The following is a 17,295-nucleotide window of genomic DNA, read 5'->3' as shown; positions in this document are numbered from 1 at the left end:
ATCAGATTGTCCTGGTTTCCCAACATCTGGTGCAGACCTTGTTAATCCAGGCAATGTCCGAGCTAGCATGACTCTCTTAGTGCATGTCACTCTCATATTTGAGGTAGGCAAATGAAGCATTAGGGGGTCTTTGCCCAAGGACCCCTACTGGTAAGGCAGGTACCAGCTGGGATTCAAACCCCAGTCTCCCGCGTTAAAGGGTGGTGATAAGGTACACTAGCCAGCCGCTCATATACACACATATATGAAACACACACACACACACACACACACACACACACACTTAAATAGTATTAAAAACTAGTGTTCTATTAAGATATGTTAATTATATTTTAATGATAATTATGTTAATTATGTTTTATGTATGTGTATATGTATGTGTGTGTGTGCGCGTACACACACACACATATCAGCCATTTTTTAGTTTCTCCAAAAGATAGTAGAATTGAAAAACAATACAGAAATATAGGCTGTAAAGACATTTATGAAAAATTTATTCAAAAGAGAAGAGGATTAGAGGGAAAGAGAAGAGGATTAGAGGTCTTGAATGTAATAAAATTGCCTCCAAATAGATGTTTATTTAACAGAAATTTTACGAGCATGGCAATAAGGCATATAACTTATTGACAAATAAATTAAAAAAGAAAGCTTCACTGATTAAAATAACTCACTTAAAGCAGATTCAGGGGGAAATGTTGAAATAAATAAATAAATAAAGTATGCAGTTTTATGCTAACTGTATTCTTCAGAGCAAGCAGATCTAAATAAAATAAGTGATTTTCTATAAATTACAGTCACTCCTATATAAGAAGCTCACAGAACATATCGCAACCAACTATTCTCCAAAGAAATAGAACAAGTTATTAAATAAAGTTGATGGTATTACTGTAACTGTTTATAAAAATGTTTCAAAAATAATTGCCCTCTATTTACCTCCTCTGTTTGAATCTGTTTGATTATTGCATTGCTGGATAATCACATTCCTAATTCATGTCATCAAGCCTGGTTAGTTATGATACCAAAAACTAACACAGACAGAGAGCTGAATCCTATTGACCAACTGCACTCTAAAATCAAAAGACTTTTACAGTTTGTTTGGCCAAAAGACTAAGCAAGTTCACTACTGACATAAATTTGTATCAATCTAGATTAACTAAAGGTAAACAGATAGCAGATTCTATTAGAATTTTAAGTTGTATTTTTTAATGAAAAATGCACTAAAAATGCACTAATCATTTTAACCTTAGATAGTATTTTAAAAGCTTTTGACCAACTCTAATGGTCCTATCTATTTCTACTGATATATAAGTACTGTATCAAATAGTAGAAAAAATTGTTAATCTCATTCAATAGTACATAGTAAAATCTCTAGCTTCAGCTTAGATAAATTCTTGTAATTCAGAATATCTCACAATAAGAGGAGGTACAGTACTAAGCAGAGCTGTCCACCTTCACCATTATTGTTTATTTAGCTATTGAACCCTTAGCCTCCAAATTAATCTATGATTAATATACTTAAAGCATTGGAAGTAATTACATAATGGGGAATTAAAATGCCCACTAAATTAACTAGGTTAAATAAACTGAATTACATCTCAGTTATCATATATTAAAAAGAAAAAGTGAAGTTGAGATCAGTTGTCATTGCTGGGACATACTGATGTCATCAAGATCTTTTTAATGTGTTATATTTGCTTCATTTTTTTTTATAACTAGTCTGTCTTCATCCACAATTGCTTCACAGCTTGGGATCAGCTCAGAAGAAGGCTGTCTCCCATATGCCAGATATAGCCTCTGATAGAGATGGGAGGAAATTTCAGAAAAGATTGTCCTGTAGATCCTAATGCCCAAATAAATTTGTAATATTAGAAATGGCAAGCCATGTAGGGTTTTAAATATTAAGCCAATACCTTACAGGGTCTTGTAAGCAATTGGCAACTAGGCAGATGTTACCTGATTTCTGAATGCAATATAATTTGGCAGTGATATAATTTTCCATTAACTACAACTTCTAGATACTTTTTAACAGTAAATCCCAATCTGGAGGGTGTAGCAGGCATTATCTAGTTATATGAGTGAAAGTTCACTGATACAACACTGGATGCAGCCTACACAAGGCATGGGACCAGGTTACCTGAGAGCCCATCTCATCCCCATTACATCGACCAGTCCCACTCGGTTAGGGAGAGAAAATGTGTTATGGACCCCATCTATGAAAAAATGTCGACTGGTGGGGCCCAGGAAGAGAGCCTTCTCTGCCGTTGCCCCTGCCCTATGGAACACACTTCTCCCAGAGATGGGCCCCTGCTCTCCCAGCCTTCCGGAAAGGGGTGAAGACCTGGCTCTGCCAACACACGTGGGACAAGAAGGGATATAAGCAATCCTGGGGATGGCTGGTGCTCCCCAAGTCTAATAACTCCTAGTTAACATCAGTTTCTTGGAAGATAATTATTATTTATATAGGAAGTTTTGTTGTAATGTATTTTAATTAATATTTATTCTATTTTAATATTTATTCTTTTTACTGTAAACCGCCCAGAGTTGCTCTGCAGTGAGATGGGCGGTGACAAATTTGAAATATAAATAAATAAGCATTTCTCATCCACTCTTGGTTAAAGTGCAAGGAACAGTGCATTTTTGTTAACATTTTTCATTTGTATAACAAATGTTCATATACTCTTTCAGTAATCCTCTAAGTAAAGCCAGTTTAATCATATTGCTGCTGGCAGAGAATCAGAGGCTGAAAGAATAATGGCATTCCAACAGCCATATAATGACTATATGGCTAAGAACCAGGGACTTCCTGGGTTGCAGTCAAACTCTCCTATAATAAAGAAACATCATTTGGCAGAGGACCAAATGAGCCTTCTTTAAGAGGTTGTCTCATAGTTTTAGTATTGATTATCAAAAAGGTCCATTTCTTGGCTGCAAATATTAATCTATGCTGTTCCTCACACAATTGCATCTTAAAGTGGTTCTCAAAAATAATTAAAATACACTAATAGCAACTATAAATTTAAACAATAGAAAGCATATTAATAAAATGGAAACCAACACTGGATCATTCCTCCAACATTCATATAAGTAAGGTGTGATTGAACAGATAAGTCCTCAAAGCAGGTTCCTAAAAGACCTAATAACAAGCATTTCACAAACTTCAGAAAGGAGAACATTTCAGAGAAAAGGTGCCCCACAAAAGGCAACCCATGAATAACTATATAGTGACACTTTGCTAATCTTGGTACACACAGGTGGACATTTTGAGGACTTTGGCAATCAATTATATCTGCTATTGCAAAGGTGATGTCTTGTTTAGGACCTTACATGTCCATAAGCAAAACAGACAATGTATACAAAGATTAAACAAATAAGAAGACTTCCCTAAATAATTTTAATAAGTGGGCAGCTTTTGCTGAGAGGTTGTCTTTCAAACAACCTGATTCATAAGTTAATGCAATAAGCATACTCTTCACTTCAAATCCAAGGGTGGTTGACCTGCATTTATGGAAGTAGAACATGTTTCTGTAGAAACTGAAAAAAGAGGTGTTCTGCACCTATACCAGATTTCTTATAAAATATGCAGAACTCCTCACTGTGCAAACTCACCATCTGCACTGAACATCATGATAAATATTTTGCTAGTCAAGAAACCGATTTTCAGAGGACAAATATGGTTTCGAGTCTGTTCAGAGATGTCACAAATATCTGGACTTAGAAATAAAAGCAATTTCTTCTTATAAAAGTAAGAATGCTTTTGCTAGTTTGATAAGCATAGCTGTCCTTTTTCATTGTCACATACCACATGAAAGAAGTTTTTGGAGACCCACATCTTCCTTTTTTATTGATGCATCAATGCTAGTCAATGGGGAAAAAAAAACAAAGGAGCAACAAAATCAGATGAGATGTAATAACCTTGTGATTCTAAAAAGTAACAGTAATGTGGACTATTGCTTAAATGGAATGAGCATGAAAATTAAAGTACTGAGTATTATCAGCAATACTTAGTATCTCTGTAGTAAACAGTTTGCTAAAAGGAAAGAAATTCCTGAAGGAAACTGGAAAATAGCACTTACTCCACAGAAAGAAGAGACTTTTGCTCATGTCTTACTGGAAGAAAATTAACAGAGTACTTAAATTGGATCATTGTCCCACACACTGGCAAAAAGTGTAAGATGCACCCAATGATACACATTAAAATAATTTTACTATGTATTTCAAGAGACTACTTAATTTAGCAAAGTAATTCTTGGTCCGTGTCCAATGAAATTTGTAGCCAGATACCAAATAAAGCCATGTTATTTCCATTCATAACCAACATTCTTTTCTTTTTGGTAACATCCCAAATTCCGAAGTCAGCCATCTGCTTGACAGCTGATTTAAGATCTATCATAACTGACACATATCTACTAACCACCAATATTGTATGCTTTTTTTTCTCCCAGAGATATATAATATAACCTTCCCTTATCTTGCTTGCTCAGTTTAATACAGTGCTCACGATAAACTTCAGAACTTGGCACACCACATAGCAGAAAACAGAATAGCACTCTTCTCCAACCTTGAAAGCATCTTTTGTTATTTTGCACAGTGCATGCTAGAATCTGTAATTTACATGAACTCATTTACCTCTTCACAGGAATAAAGCTGAAGCAATTGTCATTTTATATAAATGGATTATGCATTCTCCAGTGACTACCAATGCAGGCTAAGAATGTGTAAAGCTTATAAAGTGATACTAGAGGCTGAAAATGCCTTCAGTACTTGGCTACAAGTTCATGGAACAGCACATGCCTTTTAGCCAATGTACCCACCCTTACACACTATGCTGAGAAAATATTCACGGCCTGTGTTGAGAAGATTGGGGGGTGGAAATAACCACACTGCTATATCTTAAGCAATACTTCAGAAACATAGTCACATTAATAGAATATACGCATGAAGGAAGCACATCTATATTCCAAACCAAGATGTTCTTGAATGCCATCTTCCTCTCCTTATCTGGAATCAAGAGATCTGTTCATGCTGTCCTCATGCTCCAAGCCCCCAGACTACAGACAGGAACCTTCCCTGAGTAGTAAAAGTTAGTCAATTCCACACTAATTCCACTCATCCAACCTGGCCACTGGTTTCCCTTAAGCAGGATACAAGATAAAAACTTTCTGATCAAGCTGAGGGTTTGGCTGGATAGTCACAATACAGTATGTCTCTAGTCTATAGCTTATGATTTCTAGCTTCTCGCTCTTATCTCACAACTGCCTTTATCACAACTCTGACACTGCTCAAAAGTGGACTCTCTTATCTCCCATTTTCTTTATATACTGTAAAAATTCTTGACTCCATGTCACACTAAATTTTTGAGAGAGATTTCTCTTAGAGACACTATTTAAAACATGAAACCCCTTTTTGTGACTCTTGAAGCCTCTTCTGACAAAGATTACTTGACAATGCTTTCCTACCATGCTGAGACAGGAAACACATGAAAATTAAAATGCAAGTCCTAAAATAGGCCATCACAGTTAAAAAATGCAGAAAAGTTCCAGAACTTTCCCCAAAACCTAATACACCCACATGTGTGATGTGAGCCCATGTACCCTCAGACTTCCCAAATGACTGTCCACCCTTGATTTAACTATATTATTTAAAGGACAAATTATATGGTAAATGGAAGTCAAGGAACATATTTTTAAAAATTTAAATGCCCCTCCTCTTCCCCATCAGCACTTGTAATTTTTGTTATTAAAAAAAAAAAAGGATTCTTTATGTATAATCCATGATTACCAACTCCTGAGCTCTGTAACAATTAGGGATTACTATCTTCTCACAATGGAACTCTTAGACTGCTTACAGAAGGCACATATTTTTACTAAACTGAATCTCAGAGGGGCTAATAGTTTGATTCACATGTAAGAGACCTGTCAATATTTAGCTACTTTTGATTCTCATTGTGGGAGGTGTAAATTTATTCCTAACTTTGCTGTGTTGATTCATTTGACCACACTGGGTAACTGCAAATGGGAGTATGATACCCAGCAGCCTTTCTTCACTTCTCAACCATCCTCTCCCATCCAGACACTTTCTATTTTGCCTTAGGAAGCATATCTTTGCGATCTAGACTAGAGTTTAAGGGCAGCCTACTCTCTTGTGCATCTTTTCCTTCCAAACAAAAGGAATTACATTATTTAACAAGGAAGCATAACAGCATTGGTACCTTTTCCTCAAAGGTGCTGAATACCCTATAGAGGTTCAGACTGACCACAAGTCCACAAACATTTGGAACACTTACAAACTGCTCACAAGCTCAGGCAATGCCAGGTCAGTAGGCACGCTTTTTTCTTGTTTGAACTTTCATCTCTCTTATATTCTAGCTTGTAGAACAAGTAGGCTGATGATTTATAAGATAAGCTAGAATATTTCTTACCCCCTTCATTCTGCATCCAGAAAACTTTGTCCCTTTCCTCTGACACCTACGAGTGACGAAAAACTCTTTCCCTAATTCAGCAGCCTTACTCAGCAACAGCAGGATCCATGTATATAGGCTCATAGAGACAACCTTCAGGGACCTTTGTCCATCTTTCCTTGAGGGAATTAGATATTGTGATTCTGTCATGACAGCCAGCCATCTCGACATTTTGAAATGTTTAAAATGACCAATGACCTTTTCCGTAACTTGCACACTTGTAGCCATGCCAAGCCTCTAACTATCTGAATTGTTATATGCCCTTCCCTCCTCATAGGAGCCTTGCGATACAGTTTCTTTGGACATTATAACTATTTATCACGTTATACATCTGGATACCCTCTTGGTGACAGCTGATCTCTTCTCTAAGAAGGCCTATTTTATTTCCTGTTGTCGCCTCCCCTCTGCCTCTGAAATGGCTCAACTGATCATTCAACGGGTTTTCCAGAACCAATCATCTCATTTCTCAGTGGGGCCTAGAATTCACAGCACATTTTTGGAAGCTCTAGAATACTCCATCTACTCTTGCCCATCATCAATAGTCAAGCAGAAAAATTGAGAGTACAAATGCTTCCTTAGATCAATACCTTCATTTGCTATGTAAACTATCAACCAGACAATTGACCTGACTTTTTACTTGTAGCCGAGTTTGCTTATCATAACCCAGTTCATACCTCCACTCAGATTTCACCAGTTCAGGTTGCCTACAAGTTATCACCTATGTCTGTTTGCTGAACATTTCTTTGTCTTCTTTCATTCCATAGGGGTCCTATTTTCTCCAGGATTTTCAAGCCACCCAGGATCAAATGGATTGCTCCCAGGTCTCCTACAAGCATCTTTGTCAGAAAGCCCACCCCCACTGTTGCTAAAGATCACATCTGGCTTTCTAACACATTTCTCCCCTCCAAAGAATCATTTAAAAAGCTGAATGACAAGTTTATTAATCTAGTCCCTCTAACTGGACAGATAAATTCCATTCACACTGAAAATACATTCATTTTTCCATCTTTCACTCCTGGTCATGGAATCCCTCTGCCCTACCACCACTGCCACCCCAACTTCATGGTAGAATGAGTTTGAACTCTTAATGCAGGAGGGGAAGACTGGAGTATTTAATTCCTTGGAAAAGGTCACTGATTGCTAACATTGTGGGAGGCAACAGCTCCTTGGAAGGGGTCCCAGGTTGCTAACTACTGTGGGCTGCATGACTGGCCATGCAATCAAGTGTTGGCATTTGCAGCAGTTCTGACTCCGAGGAGGAGGCAGAAAGAGTTATTTGTAAAACTAATGAGAGAGTAACAGAGACTGTTCCACTTGAAGATGAGAGGGAGAGTTCTGGAGTGAGAGGAGCTCCTGCTGAAGAATAATGAAGATGAATATACCACTCCTTCCTTCTATCCAATGTCAGGTGAAAGGAGGGAGAGACCTCAAACTGGACAGATCTCTCCAGCTGAAGAAGAAATGGGAATTCCCCTTTCCATTATCCTCAGTCAGGATTGTTTGAAAGAGATCTCACCAACTCCATCAAAGAAATGGAAATGGAAGGAGGGAAAAATGCCTTCTAGCCATCAAAACCAGATGGAGGGAGGAAAAGAAGCGCTGACACTTCCAGATTTAAAAAGAGACAGGAAGAAGTAGATATGTAAAATGGTGTAATGAATAAAGCTGTTGAGGCAGGAACCAAGAGTTCCTGAGCTACAGAGAACCATTATTTTAAACATATATCAGATGCCTTACAATGCCAGCAAAGGAACGGCCACATATCTGTTGATTCAGAAAAGTGGGAGAAAAGGGATTAGAATTAGCAGCCGAGAGTACACACACACACACATATACAGGCTTTGACTCTAGTCAAAGTAGGAAGGTAGGTAGATCTGTTTGTGGTTTCGTTTTTGTCTACAAGAAAGAAGCTAAACTAGTTGTATCAGCTTTCTGAGTAAGCCAGTTTCTAAATGAAGAGTCAGTATCTAGAGATTTCCTGTATGCTTGTGGGAAGCCTAATACATAGGAAGATGCTGTATATGGAGTAAGACCACTGATCCAACTGGTTCAAACAGGGGTCCTTCCTTGCCACAGAGATGCCAATTACTGAATCTGGAGATTCTGAATTTAAAGTATGTGAACTGAAGCTCTTCTCAGATACTCTATGCTGAGAAAAACAAATGAGAAGTCTATGCAGATTTTTTCTCAGATAAAATCTCAGGTAACTTGTCAGAGGCCCTCTGTTCCATAAACAGATTCTTGCACAATTTAAAAAAGAGTTACGTACTTATTAATTCAACCAACTTCTACTTAATGACATTTCAAGAATCTAAATGCTTCAAGAAAAAAAATATTGAGCTCAGGAAAGCTTACTGAAAAAGGTTTGTTTTGAATATGCCCTCGATAAATGCAATATAATGTGGGGTTATTTGAGAAACATCAATCATGTTTTATGGATCTGTGATAAATACAGTTGTAATTATAGATCCTGGAAAATAATTCAGCTGTCACGTTTACCTTGTCAAAGTAAATAACACTGTCAATTTAGTTGATGTGCATGACCTGAGTAAACATTTCAAAGCACAAATTTTGCACTCACTCTCCTTCATTTTAAACAACTACTCAACTGAATGTGCTTCCATTTCAATTCAATGCATTTGCTATCACTCAAATAAAATGAACACTGTATACCAATAATCCCTCTGAATCATTTGGAAACTGTGCAAAATATCTTAGTAGCTATAAGCTTTATTATTGCCTTAAATCAGCAGGTCTTAAGCTTAAATAAATTATAATGGTGGTTTTCAAAGTGAGTTCTTACTATGCCCGAACTTGCTCTGAAGCTTATAAATTCACGGAGGATAAGTCCACAAATCAGTAGGTTGATCAGCTAAAAACCATTCAATTAGAATGACAGCTTTTCAGTCTATCAATGGTTGTAAGTCAAGGTAAGTCCAGAAGCAGCATGCTTCTAGTCAAGAATAATATAAAAAAAATGGAAGATAGATATTATCTTGCTTCTGATTTTCCAAAAGATATCTGGCTAGCTGCTGTGAGAAAGAGGGTGCTGGATCCAGGTCTCTTAAAGCTCCAAGGGCTCTCCAGAATAGTTCAGTTTTTAATAACTTGCAGAAAACTAGCAGCACGGGGGCCAGTCAAATCTCCAGAGAGGGGCTGTTCTGTAACGCAGATACACCAATTGAAAACTGTTGATGGTTCCCCATCTTCACAAGCTGATGCAGTTTCTCCCAGGACACATGAAAACAGTACTACAAGTACCTCACTGCTAAGCCATAAAGAGTTTTATAGGCTAAAACCTGTATTTTAATTTCACTTGGAAACTTATAAGAAGCCTATGGTGGGCTTGGAACATACATCACATTAATAACCTGGCTGCTGCTTCTGAATCAATTGTTGTTTCAAGCAATCTTTAAAGGCAGTTAAATATAAAGCATATCACAGGACTCCAGATGAGTAGTTGTGAGACCATGAGTCACCACTGCAAGTCTGTCCCACTCTAGGTAGAGCCACAACTGGCTCAGCTAGCAATAATCTTGAGTTTAGGACCCCAAGTTGTGGACCTGCTCTTTTACAGGTAGTGATTCTTTATAGTGGGGCAACATTGTCATTGGGCTTTTTAGATGATTGTGTGGAGAGAAACAGGATTGAATCACAAAATAAATTCATGAAAGAAGAGTGAATGGAGTAAGAGGAAGGGGAAGGCTGAGAAAGTGGATGGAGTTGGTGAAATCCCCAGAAGACAAAGGTGAGAAATTTGAAGACCAAAAGGTAATGCATAAAGCTATCTATGAACATGGCAGAAACAAGGATAGTTTGTAAGGCTAGAAAGATATGGAGAGATATAATGAATGCTGGAGGTGTTAGCTTAACTGTGTTTCTGTTGTAAAAGTAGGCCTCTCCCAGCCACACATGCTAGACAGGCTTAGACATACCAGTACAGATCTTTTCTGTAGCATGACTTTTGTTATGTAACCAAATTAAGATTTGCCCCAACCTTTCCTTCTCCAGAAGTAAGAGGATTTGTTCTTGTAAACAAAGAAGACGACAGATGAGGGTGTTGGCCCTTTGAGGTAGTCAAGAAACAGACTTGTCAGTGATTTGAAGAATGTTCTGGAATAACAGAATTTTGAAAGCCTGAATGATACATTAGAAAGTTGCACAATTTTCCCTAAAACTCATCCCTTATTATTCCACTATCACTATTCACTAGAGCACAATGTGGAACTACCTCCGGCCTTTGGATGCCTATTTTTATATGGACATACAACTTAGATGGCACAAATTCATTCTTTCTGACAGACATTTTAGCCTTTTTGTTCATAATACACCTTCACTTCCCTTCGTGTATAGTATGTATCAATTCCATTCCATAGTATCAGATCACTTGCATTTCATATTTATTCCATCCTTCTCCTTTCTCTTGGTTTCACAGATGCATATCAAATATTTTTCTTTCATTTCCTCTGATGATTCATATGCTTTATCATATATTCATTTTACATTCTAAGTCACAATCTTCCATAAGCTGTAGTCATCTCCAGATGGACCCAAAGATATAGACCTCCACTTCCCATCATGGTGTTAGTCAACTGAGGCTTTCACATAAAGTTATGTTAATGTGATACTCAAGGTAGGAACTAGGTTACTAGTACCGACTGCTGCTGTGTCACATGCATCATTCCTTGCCAACAGTAAGGACAGCACCAGTTTTGACACATTTTGGCTGGTATAACACAAAAACAATCAACAGCTAGTTTTACTCCAAGCATATCAACTTCTCTGGGCAAGGCAGGATCTCTAATCTAGAGACTACCTGCAAGTCAACTTCTGATTGCCTACATCCCATCAATGAGGAAAAATACGCAATGTATGACACATACTCAGGATGCAAATCATTGTTCGTCATTTTACAGCAAGACAAAGATATAAATCCAGGATGCCTAGTGTAGCAATTCAACTCAATTTATGTATCTAAAAAAAGACTGCTCTACGGTGTGCTATGCAAAACAAGTTGAATGAAATTATTTGATACGTATCCTTCTTTAATTGGTAGGAGTTACATGATACAATAAAGAATGCAGGAGGTGCTTTAGCTATATTGGATAAAAAAATATAGGCAAATTCCCTATAACCTTTGCCTATGACCTCATAGCATGGGGCACTAAAGGTGATATTCCTCATTATCTACTACCTTATCATGCCTCGTTAGCAGCCGCTATGAAATATTTAGCTCCAATATTGAAAAAGGAAGCGGGCTTGACTGACCCCCTAGAAAATTTGTTTCCTAAGAATAGGATGACCTTCACAGCTGTGACAGTCTTTATTCGAGCAGCTGCTCAAAGCCATGTCAACTTTTTGATTCATGTAAGTAATGAGGGTTATATTTTGTAGAGTTGTTTACTCCAGAAATTTTGTGATTCTTTTGCCATATTTATTGTAGGCCTTACGTAGTTTATGTGTACAATCCTATCATTAGTAGTTTTGGGTCTTACCTGTTCTTTTTAATATGTATTTTAACTCAGTGATTTTTGCACTGTGTAAGGCTATGGATCTATGGTTACAATAGTAAAAAAAAAAACCCAACTACTTTCAAAAGTAGTATTGGAGTATTGATAAATAGGAATCATTCGGTGACTTAAATTGTTTCTATTAATTTCATTGATTTCAGGAAAAACATTTAAACTTACTTTGTAAACATAGTAATACAAAATTGTTAATTCTGTATATTTACTTTCCTGTAAACAGGAAAACAGGGAAAGTTTCCTGTTACTATGGAACTTGGGGTTCTCTGTAAATGCTAATTATTAAAAAGAGTAGAATTGGTTTTAAAAACTCAATATGTCTGACAAGAAAAAAAATTAATAGGCATTGTTTTGTATATAAAACAATAAGAATACCCTGACATAAGCTATGCTCTTGAAACTAAACATTTCAAGTCCTGGGGTTTAATAGAAATCTTTTATCCTCAGCAACTGCATGGAGAATCAGTTTCCATTTTATCTGGGTGCAAAAAATGGATTTTATTTAAACATTTCCCAGCACCAAAGTCTAAGTCTTCCTGATTTTTAGTTTATTACTGAAATATAAACTAAAATTTTAGTTTATATTCAGTTTATTACAATTAAATCATGAAGTTTGAAACAGGTGTCATGACCACTAGAACTTTGCAAAGATTTTCACAAGTATACACCGAGCTCCCTTTCCTGAAGGATGTCATTTCCCATTCATTTCACAATAGGTAGACAGTCCATACAAAGAAAAAGATACATTTCCAGAAGTAATTTATGGAAAAGCCCAAAGATTCACATGCACCATATATATATTTGGACTTTGGTTAGGAGTAACTGAAATAACATCCTTTTCTTAAGATGTGATCTTTTGCAGACCCTATAAGTATTCAGAATAAAACCAAAGAAATATGTTCATTACTGAGATTTTGGGCCAATGTAAACTCATAAAATTGGATTTACCAAGCTTCTGCTCTGAAGTTTTACATTACAGTTATGACTGGGAAGAAGTAGTCTTTTAACAGGAAAACAAAACTATAACAGACCAGAATGTCATGTTCTAGGACTGCAACAAAAACCACTGGTCTAGTCATAGAATGGAATATGGATGACACACATCAGATCCAGAGATCAGTTGCTTGCAGGTGGCTAATTCCAATATAAATGTTCATATTTAGCTGTCAGAGCAACACTATCTCCTCAATGAAACTTCAGCTTCTGAAATCCAACTCCTGTTCCAGTTTCAAAAATATGAGGCAGAAGAACCGCCTCTGCAGCTAATATTTGGGTTCAGTTCCAATTAGACTCTCGTGTGCAGTACTGTTCACATCCCACTGATTATAACATTCTACGTAAATCTCTAATAAAAGTTATATAAAAAAGAAATTCTATGTAAATCAGCTGCACTTTATTTTATTTGTTTGTTTTTTAATTTAGGTGCTGCCCAACTCCAGACTGACTCCAGGCAGCTCACAGTACAAACCAATATAAAAATAACAGTCTACATAAAACACCAAGCAGATGGCAAATCCAGTCAACACATAAAACAGATATCATACATCCAGCAGGGGCTCCAACCAGCTTACCCAAAGCCTGGGACAAGAGCCTTCTAGAAGGCCATCCTGGTGGGAGCCACCCAGATTTCAGGGAGAACTTTATTCCAGAAGGCAAGCTCTGTGACAGAGAAGGCACGCTTCCTGGGGCCCAAAATAAGACACTGTTTAATCAAAGCATAGTAAAAGATCTATTTCCAGAAGGGGAAATAATAAACTTTAGAAATACTCTAATGCTCAAGTAAAATATGAAAAAAAATTACAAACTTGACCTACCTTTTCCTTAATGTAGATTCACCAACTTTAACCACCCTGATGACTTCTTTAACAGTGCGCCGAAAATCATGCATCCTTGCTGCAACAAGGAGAGCTAGAACATAAAAAGAGAAAGAACCACATCAAAAAGGCACTTAAGGGAGGGGGGAAGCAAGGGAATACATTAAGTCATGCAAGTGCCATTGGAAATTCTAATTCTCATATTAATTTGAAAATACTGATGTTTAGCTCTGAATTTTATAAAATTTACTTTGCATGCAGAAATATTAAGTCAGCACAAACAAACTTTGGTAAAAGCAGAATGGTGTAATACTCCACCTCAAAACTTATTTCAACTAGATGAGCCTCCTCCTTGCACACATACACACATATCTGTGCACACAGATTAAGGAATTAAGATTAAGGAATTAAGGAAAAATGTCCTAACACCACAATAGCACATGCATTTGCTTTTTCCCATATTATTTCAAAATTGCTACACGTATTCCATTTTTACCATATTTACATAATCAGTAAAATTATCTCGATAAAAAGTAATTGCATAAGATCATTCAATGCTTTCAATATTTCAGTTCAAGGTTCAGAGGTCCTCAACAGTGTTTTTAAGCTAAAGTCGGGAGATATGCTTTAATATATATTTTCCATGATACAGAAAAAATCGTATCCCAACAATTCTGTTCATCTTCTCTTGGGTATAGGAAGAAAGCCACAATTGAACTATTAAATGGTAGCTACCAACTAAAAACAAATTTTCTAGGGAAGAAATAGAAAAAGGAAGAGAAATTACTAGATATCCTTTCCCTCAACAATCAATGGAAGGAAATTAACTAAATACTGCATTCTTCACTTTAAACATTCAGAAGCCTAAATATATTATTTAATGTACTATTTTAAAGTATTTTTATCCCACACTTCTTAGCTGTAGTGGCTTACTTAGTATCTGTGTCAAACAAGACAGGACCCCATCCACAAGCTTATAATCAAAAGAAATGAATAAGAGGTGGTGAAGGAAGAAGAGCAAAAGCAGGACCAGGGACCAGGTGCTCTATTCTGGTAATCAGTTTGAAGGAGAACAGCCTGATAGAGCAAGTCTCTCAACAGTTCTGCCAGAATTGTCCAACAGTTCCATCTTTCTCTCCGCTGTAGCATGATGTCACATGCGAAGTATAGAAAAACGGAAGTACAACACAATCCTTCTACTTACATCTTCTCTGTTCCAAGTGCCTTCTGTAAGTCATTTTCCCCTTTTCTGCTTCAAACATATTTGCTTCTCCAAGGCATCAGAGAAAGCAAAAGCACCTCTTTCAATTTACCAGCTGAATTCCCTTCCCAAAGTAGTTTTCCCTTAGGAAAATTGGTCTTAGGGTTTTGGTCCATGCATCTACCTGTAGCATATACTTTGGCTCTAAAAGGTTGTTATATGTAGGCCATGAAAGGAATTGTAGCTTGACTAACTTGCTCCAGTCTACTGAACCATCTCTTTTGCACACACCTTTAATATATTTGTTTATTACAGGACTCTGTCTATGAGAAACCATAGGACTTTTTATGCTCAATGTAATCCACTCTTTTCATGTTCCCAACAACTTTTATATAATGCCTTATAGATAATTTGCACCTTCTGCTTGTGGAATAATATAACCTCCTTGATACTCTGGTTTATGGCCAAGGGTTAGATTAGTTCCTAAAGTTCATATCCAACTTTCTTCATCTTGACATTAAATTTATATATGTGGATTTGCCTAAAAGCATGACATTCCAAGGGTGAACATATGCAACTGCTTCTTACAAAATTAAATATAAACAACACATTTCTTTGCCACTAGCTGTTGCTACTCCACACACTCAAATTACATGAGTTCTGCAATACCTGCACCGCAAAGCCCTGATGGCCGTCGACCTGTGTGCATCCAGTCTCTCTTCATCTGCTGCAGGAGCCTTAAAGCTGTCATGGAGACTTCATGGTTCTTATCACCAAACTCCAGCATGTGTGCAAAACGAGGAATATATAAACACGGATCTGCCAAAGACAAAATGAGAATCAGTTATTACCAACCACAACTTTTCCTCTTCTACACAGAGTCTCCTCAGATTTCTTATTTCACTTACAGAAAACATTTCACTCTATTGTTTCTCCAGCCACAGACATGACATTATATCTAGTATTAGGAACAGAAGGAATCATTCTGCAAGTAGAAGGTCTTTGCTCTGGTAGAAACCTCTACTAATGGAAGGTGATGTTTTGCTGATTATCTCTGCCCTCTGAAACTTCCAGGACCATTTTCCCCACTGTTCCAATCAGATATGCAAGGACTGCCAGGGGAGGGGGCACTATTCAAAATTCACCACCCCTTTCATTAGAACATGCCTGACAATGAACACTTTTCGGTGAAAGATATTGCTGAATAGGGTTGTTAAAATATCAGTGAACTCTAACTGTATGGACCAGCCAAGATACCAAACGCCACATGAGATGCACACACAAATCTTTCTTTAAAAAAATATATTGTAGGAAGTGGCTACTTTGGATCAAGGAAAATGAAAGAGGGATGTTTCACATTTTCCATCCCTATTCATTGCCTGTTTAAAACTGATAATCTTTTATGAAACTTTTCAGGTATTCAGTAGAAACAAATACAAATGCTGTATTGCCATAACATAAGTCAAATCTCATCCTGGATGTTCTGGCAACACAGAATGGCTGAGGAAATCAGTTCTAGGTAGAAAAAGAGCTGCATAGTTTAAGTTTGCAAACCAAGTAGAACACATTGTGACACATGATTAAAAAAAGACCAACCAAACTTACAAATATATATTTCCGCATAAGCTATGATGTGCAGAATAAACAGCTCCAATCAATCAGTGTTGACATAGTTCATAGCTACTATGGGCAATCCCTAAAATTAATTGTTGCTTGATTCCATATTTCCAAATCCAAAGTCTATCATACATCAAAGCTCTGTGATACAGAATGGGATAATGTGAACACAGCAATTATGGCAATGAATATATATGTCCTGAATCACACAGACCTGTCTACACCATTCTATAAGTGTCCAAATCTGTTGAGACTACACCTCACAAAATTTCTATGCTGTAAAGCCATGATGGCATGAAAAATTGGGAATCATAACCCCAAACATACCTGGGAAGCACCCGGACGAGGGTACTAATGCTAACAATTAGTACCCTCATCCAAGTGGATGAGAAGCAAGAGGAGAATCATCCCATATGCAACTTAATATTGCTTGAGACTCATTTGAAGATATCACTTCAGTTAAAAATTCCACATTAACAGAGATAAAATTATTTTGCTTCGCTTCTACAGAAGTGCAGTGTTAAGTTTCTCATCTTCCAAGGCCATTGTATATGGATGAATGTTTCAACCAGCTCCAACTATTAGCACACAGACTAATTCTACTTTCATATCTACCTCTTAACTGAAGATTAATTCGAAGTCATCAACAGAACCAAATCAAAAGAATAACTTCCTGAATTT

At 37.0% G+C, this 17,295-nt stretch overlaps 1 protein-coding gene across 7 annotated transcripts in view; it reads right to left on the bottom strand.

Moving 5' to 3' along the window:
- The window catches only part of BRF1 (BRF1 general transcription factor IIIB subunit), a 231,271-nt gene that overhangs the window by 110,967 nt on the left and 103,009 nt on the right, over nucleotides 1-17,295 (bottom strand). For all 7 annotated transcript variants that reach the window (XM_088149756.1, XM_088149755.1, XM_088149754.1 and 4 more), the window contains 2 exons: nucleotides 15,667-15,816; nucleotides 13,797-13,890 (listed from right to left, as the gene is read on the bottom strand). In XM_088149756.1, the coding sequence (XP_088005882.1) occupies nucleotides 13,797-13,890; nucleotides 15,667-15,816 (244 nt within the window). The remainder of the gene's footprint in view (nucleotides 1-13,796; nucleotides 13,891-15,666; nucleotides 15,817-17,295) is intronic.

Source organism: Python bivittatus, unplaced genomic scaffold (genome assembly GCF_059951505.1).
Source record: "Python bivittatus isolate LINGU-HERP-01145 unplaced genomic scaffold, Pbiv_v1 ctg000580_np1212, whole genome shotgun sequence".
NCBI classification, from domain to species: Eukaryota; Metazoa; Chordata; class Lepidosauria; order Squamata; family Pythonidae; genus Python; species Python bivittatus.
The sequence above is the reverse complement of the archived record's forward strand: the minus strand, read 5'-3'. Positions and strand labels throughout refer to the sequence as shown.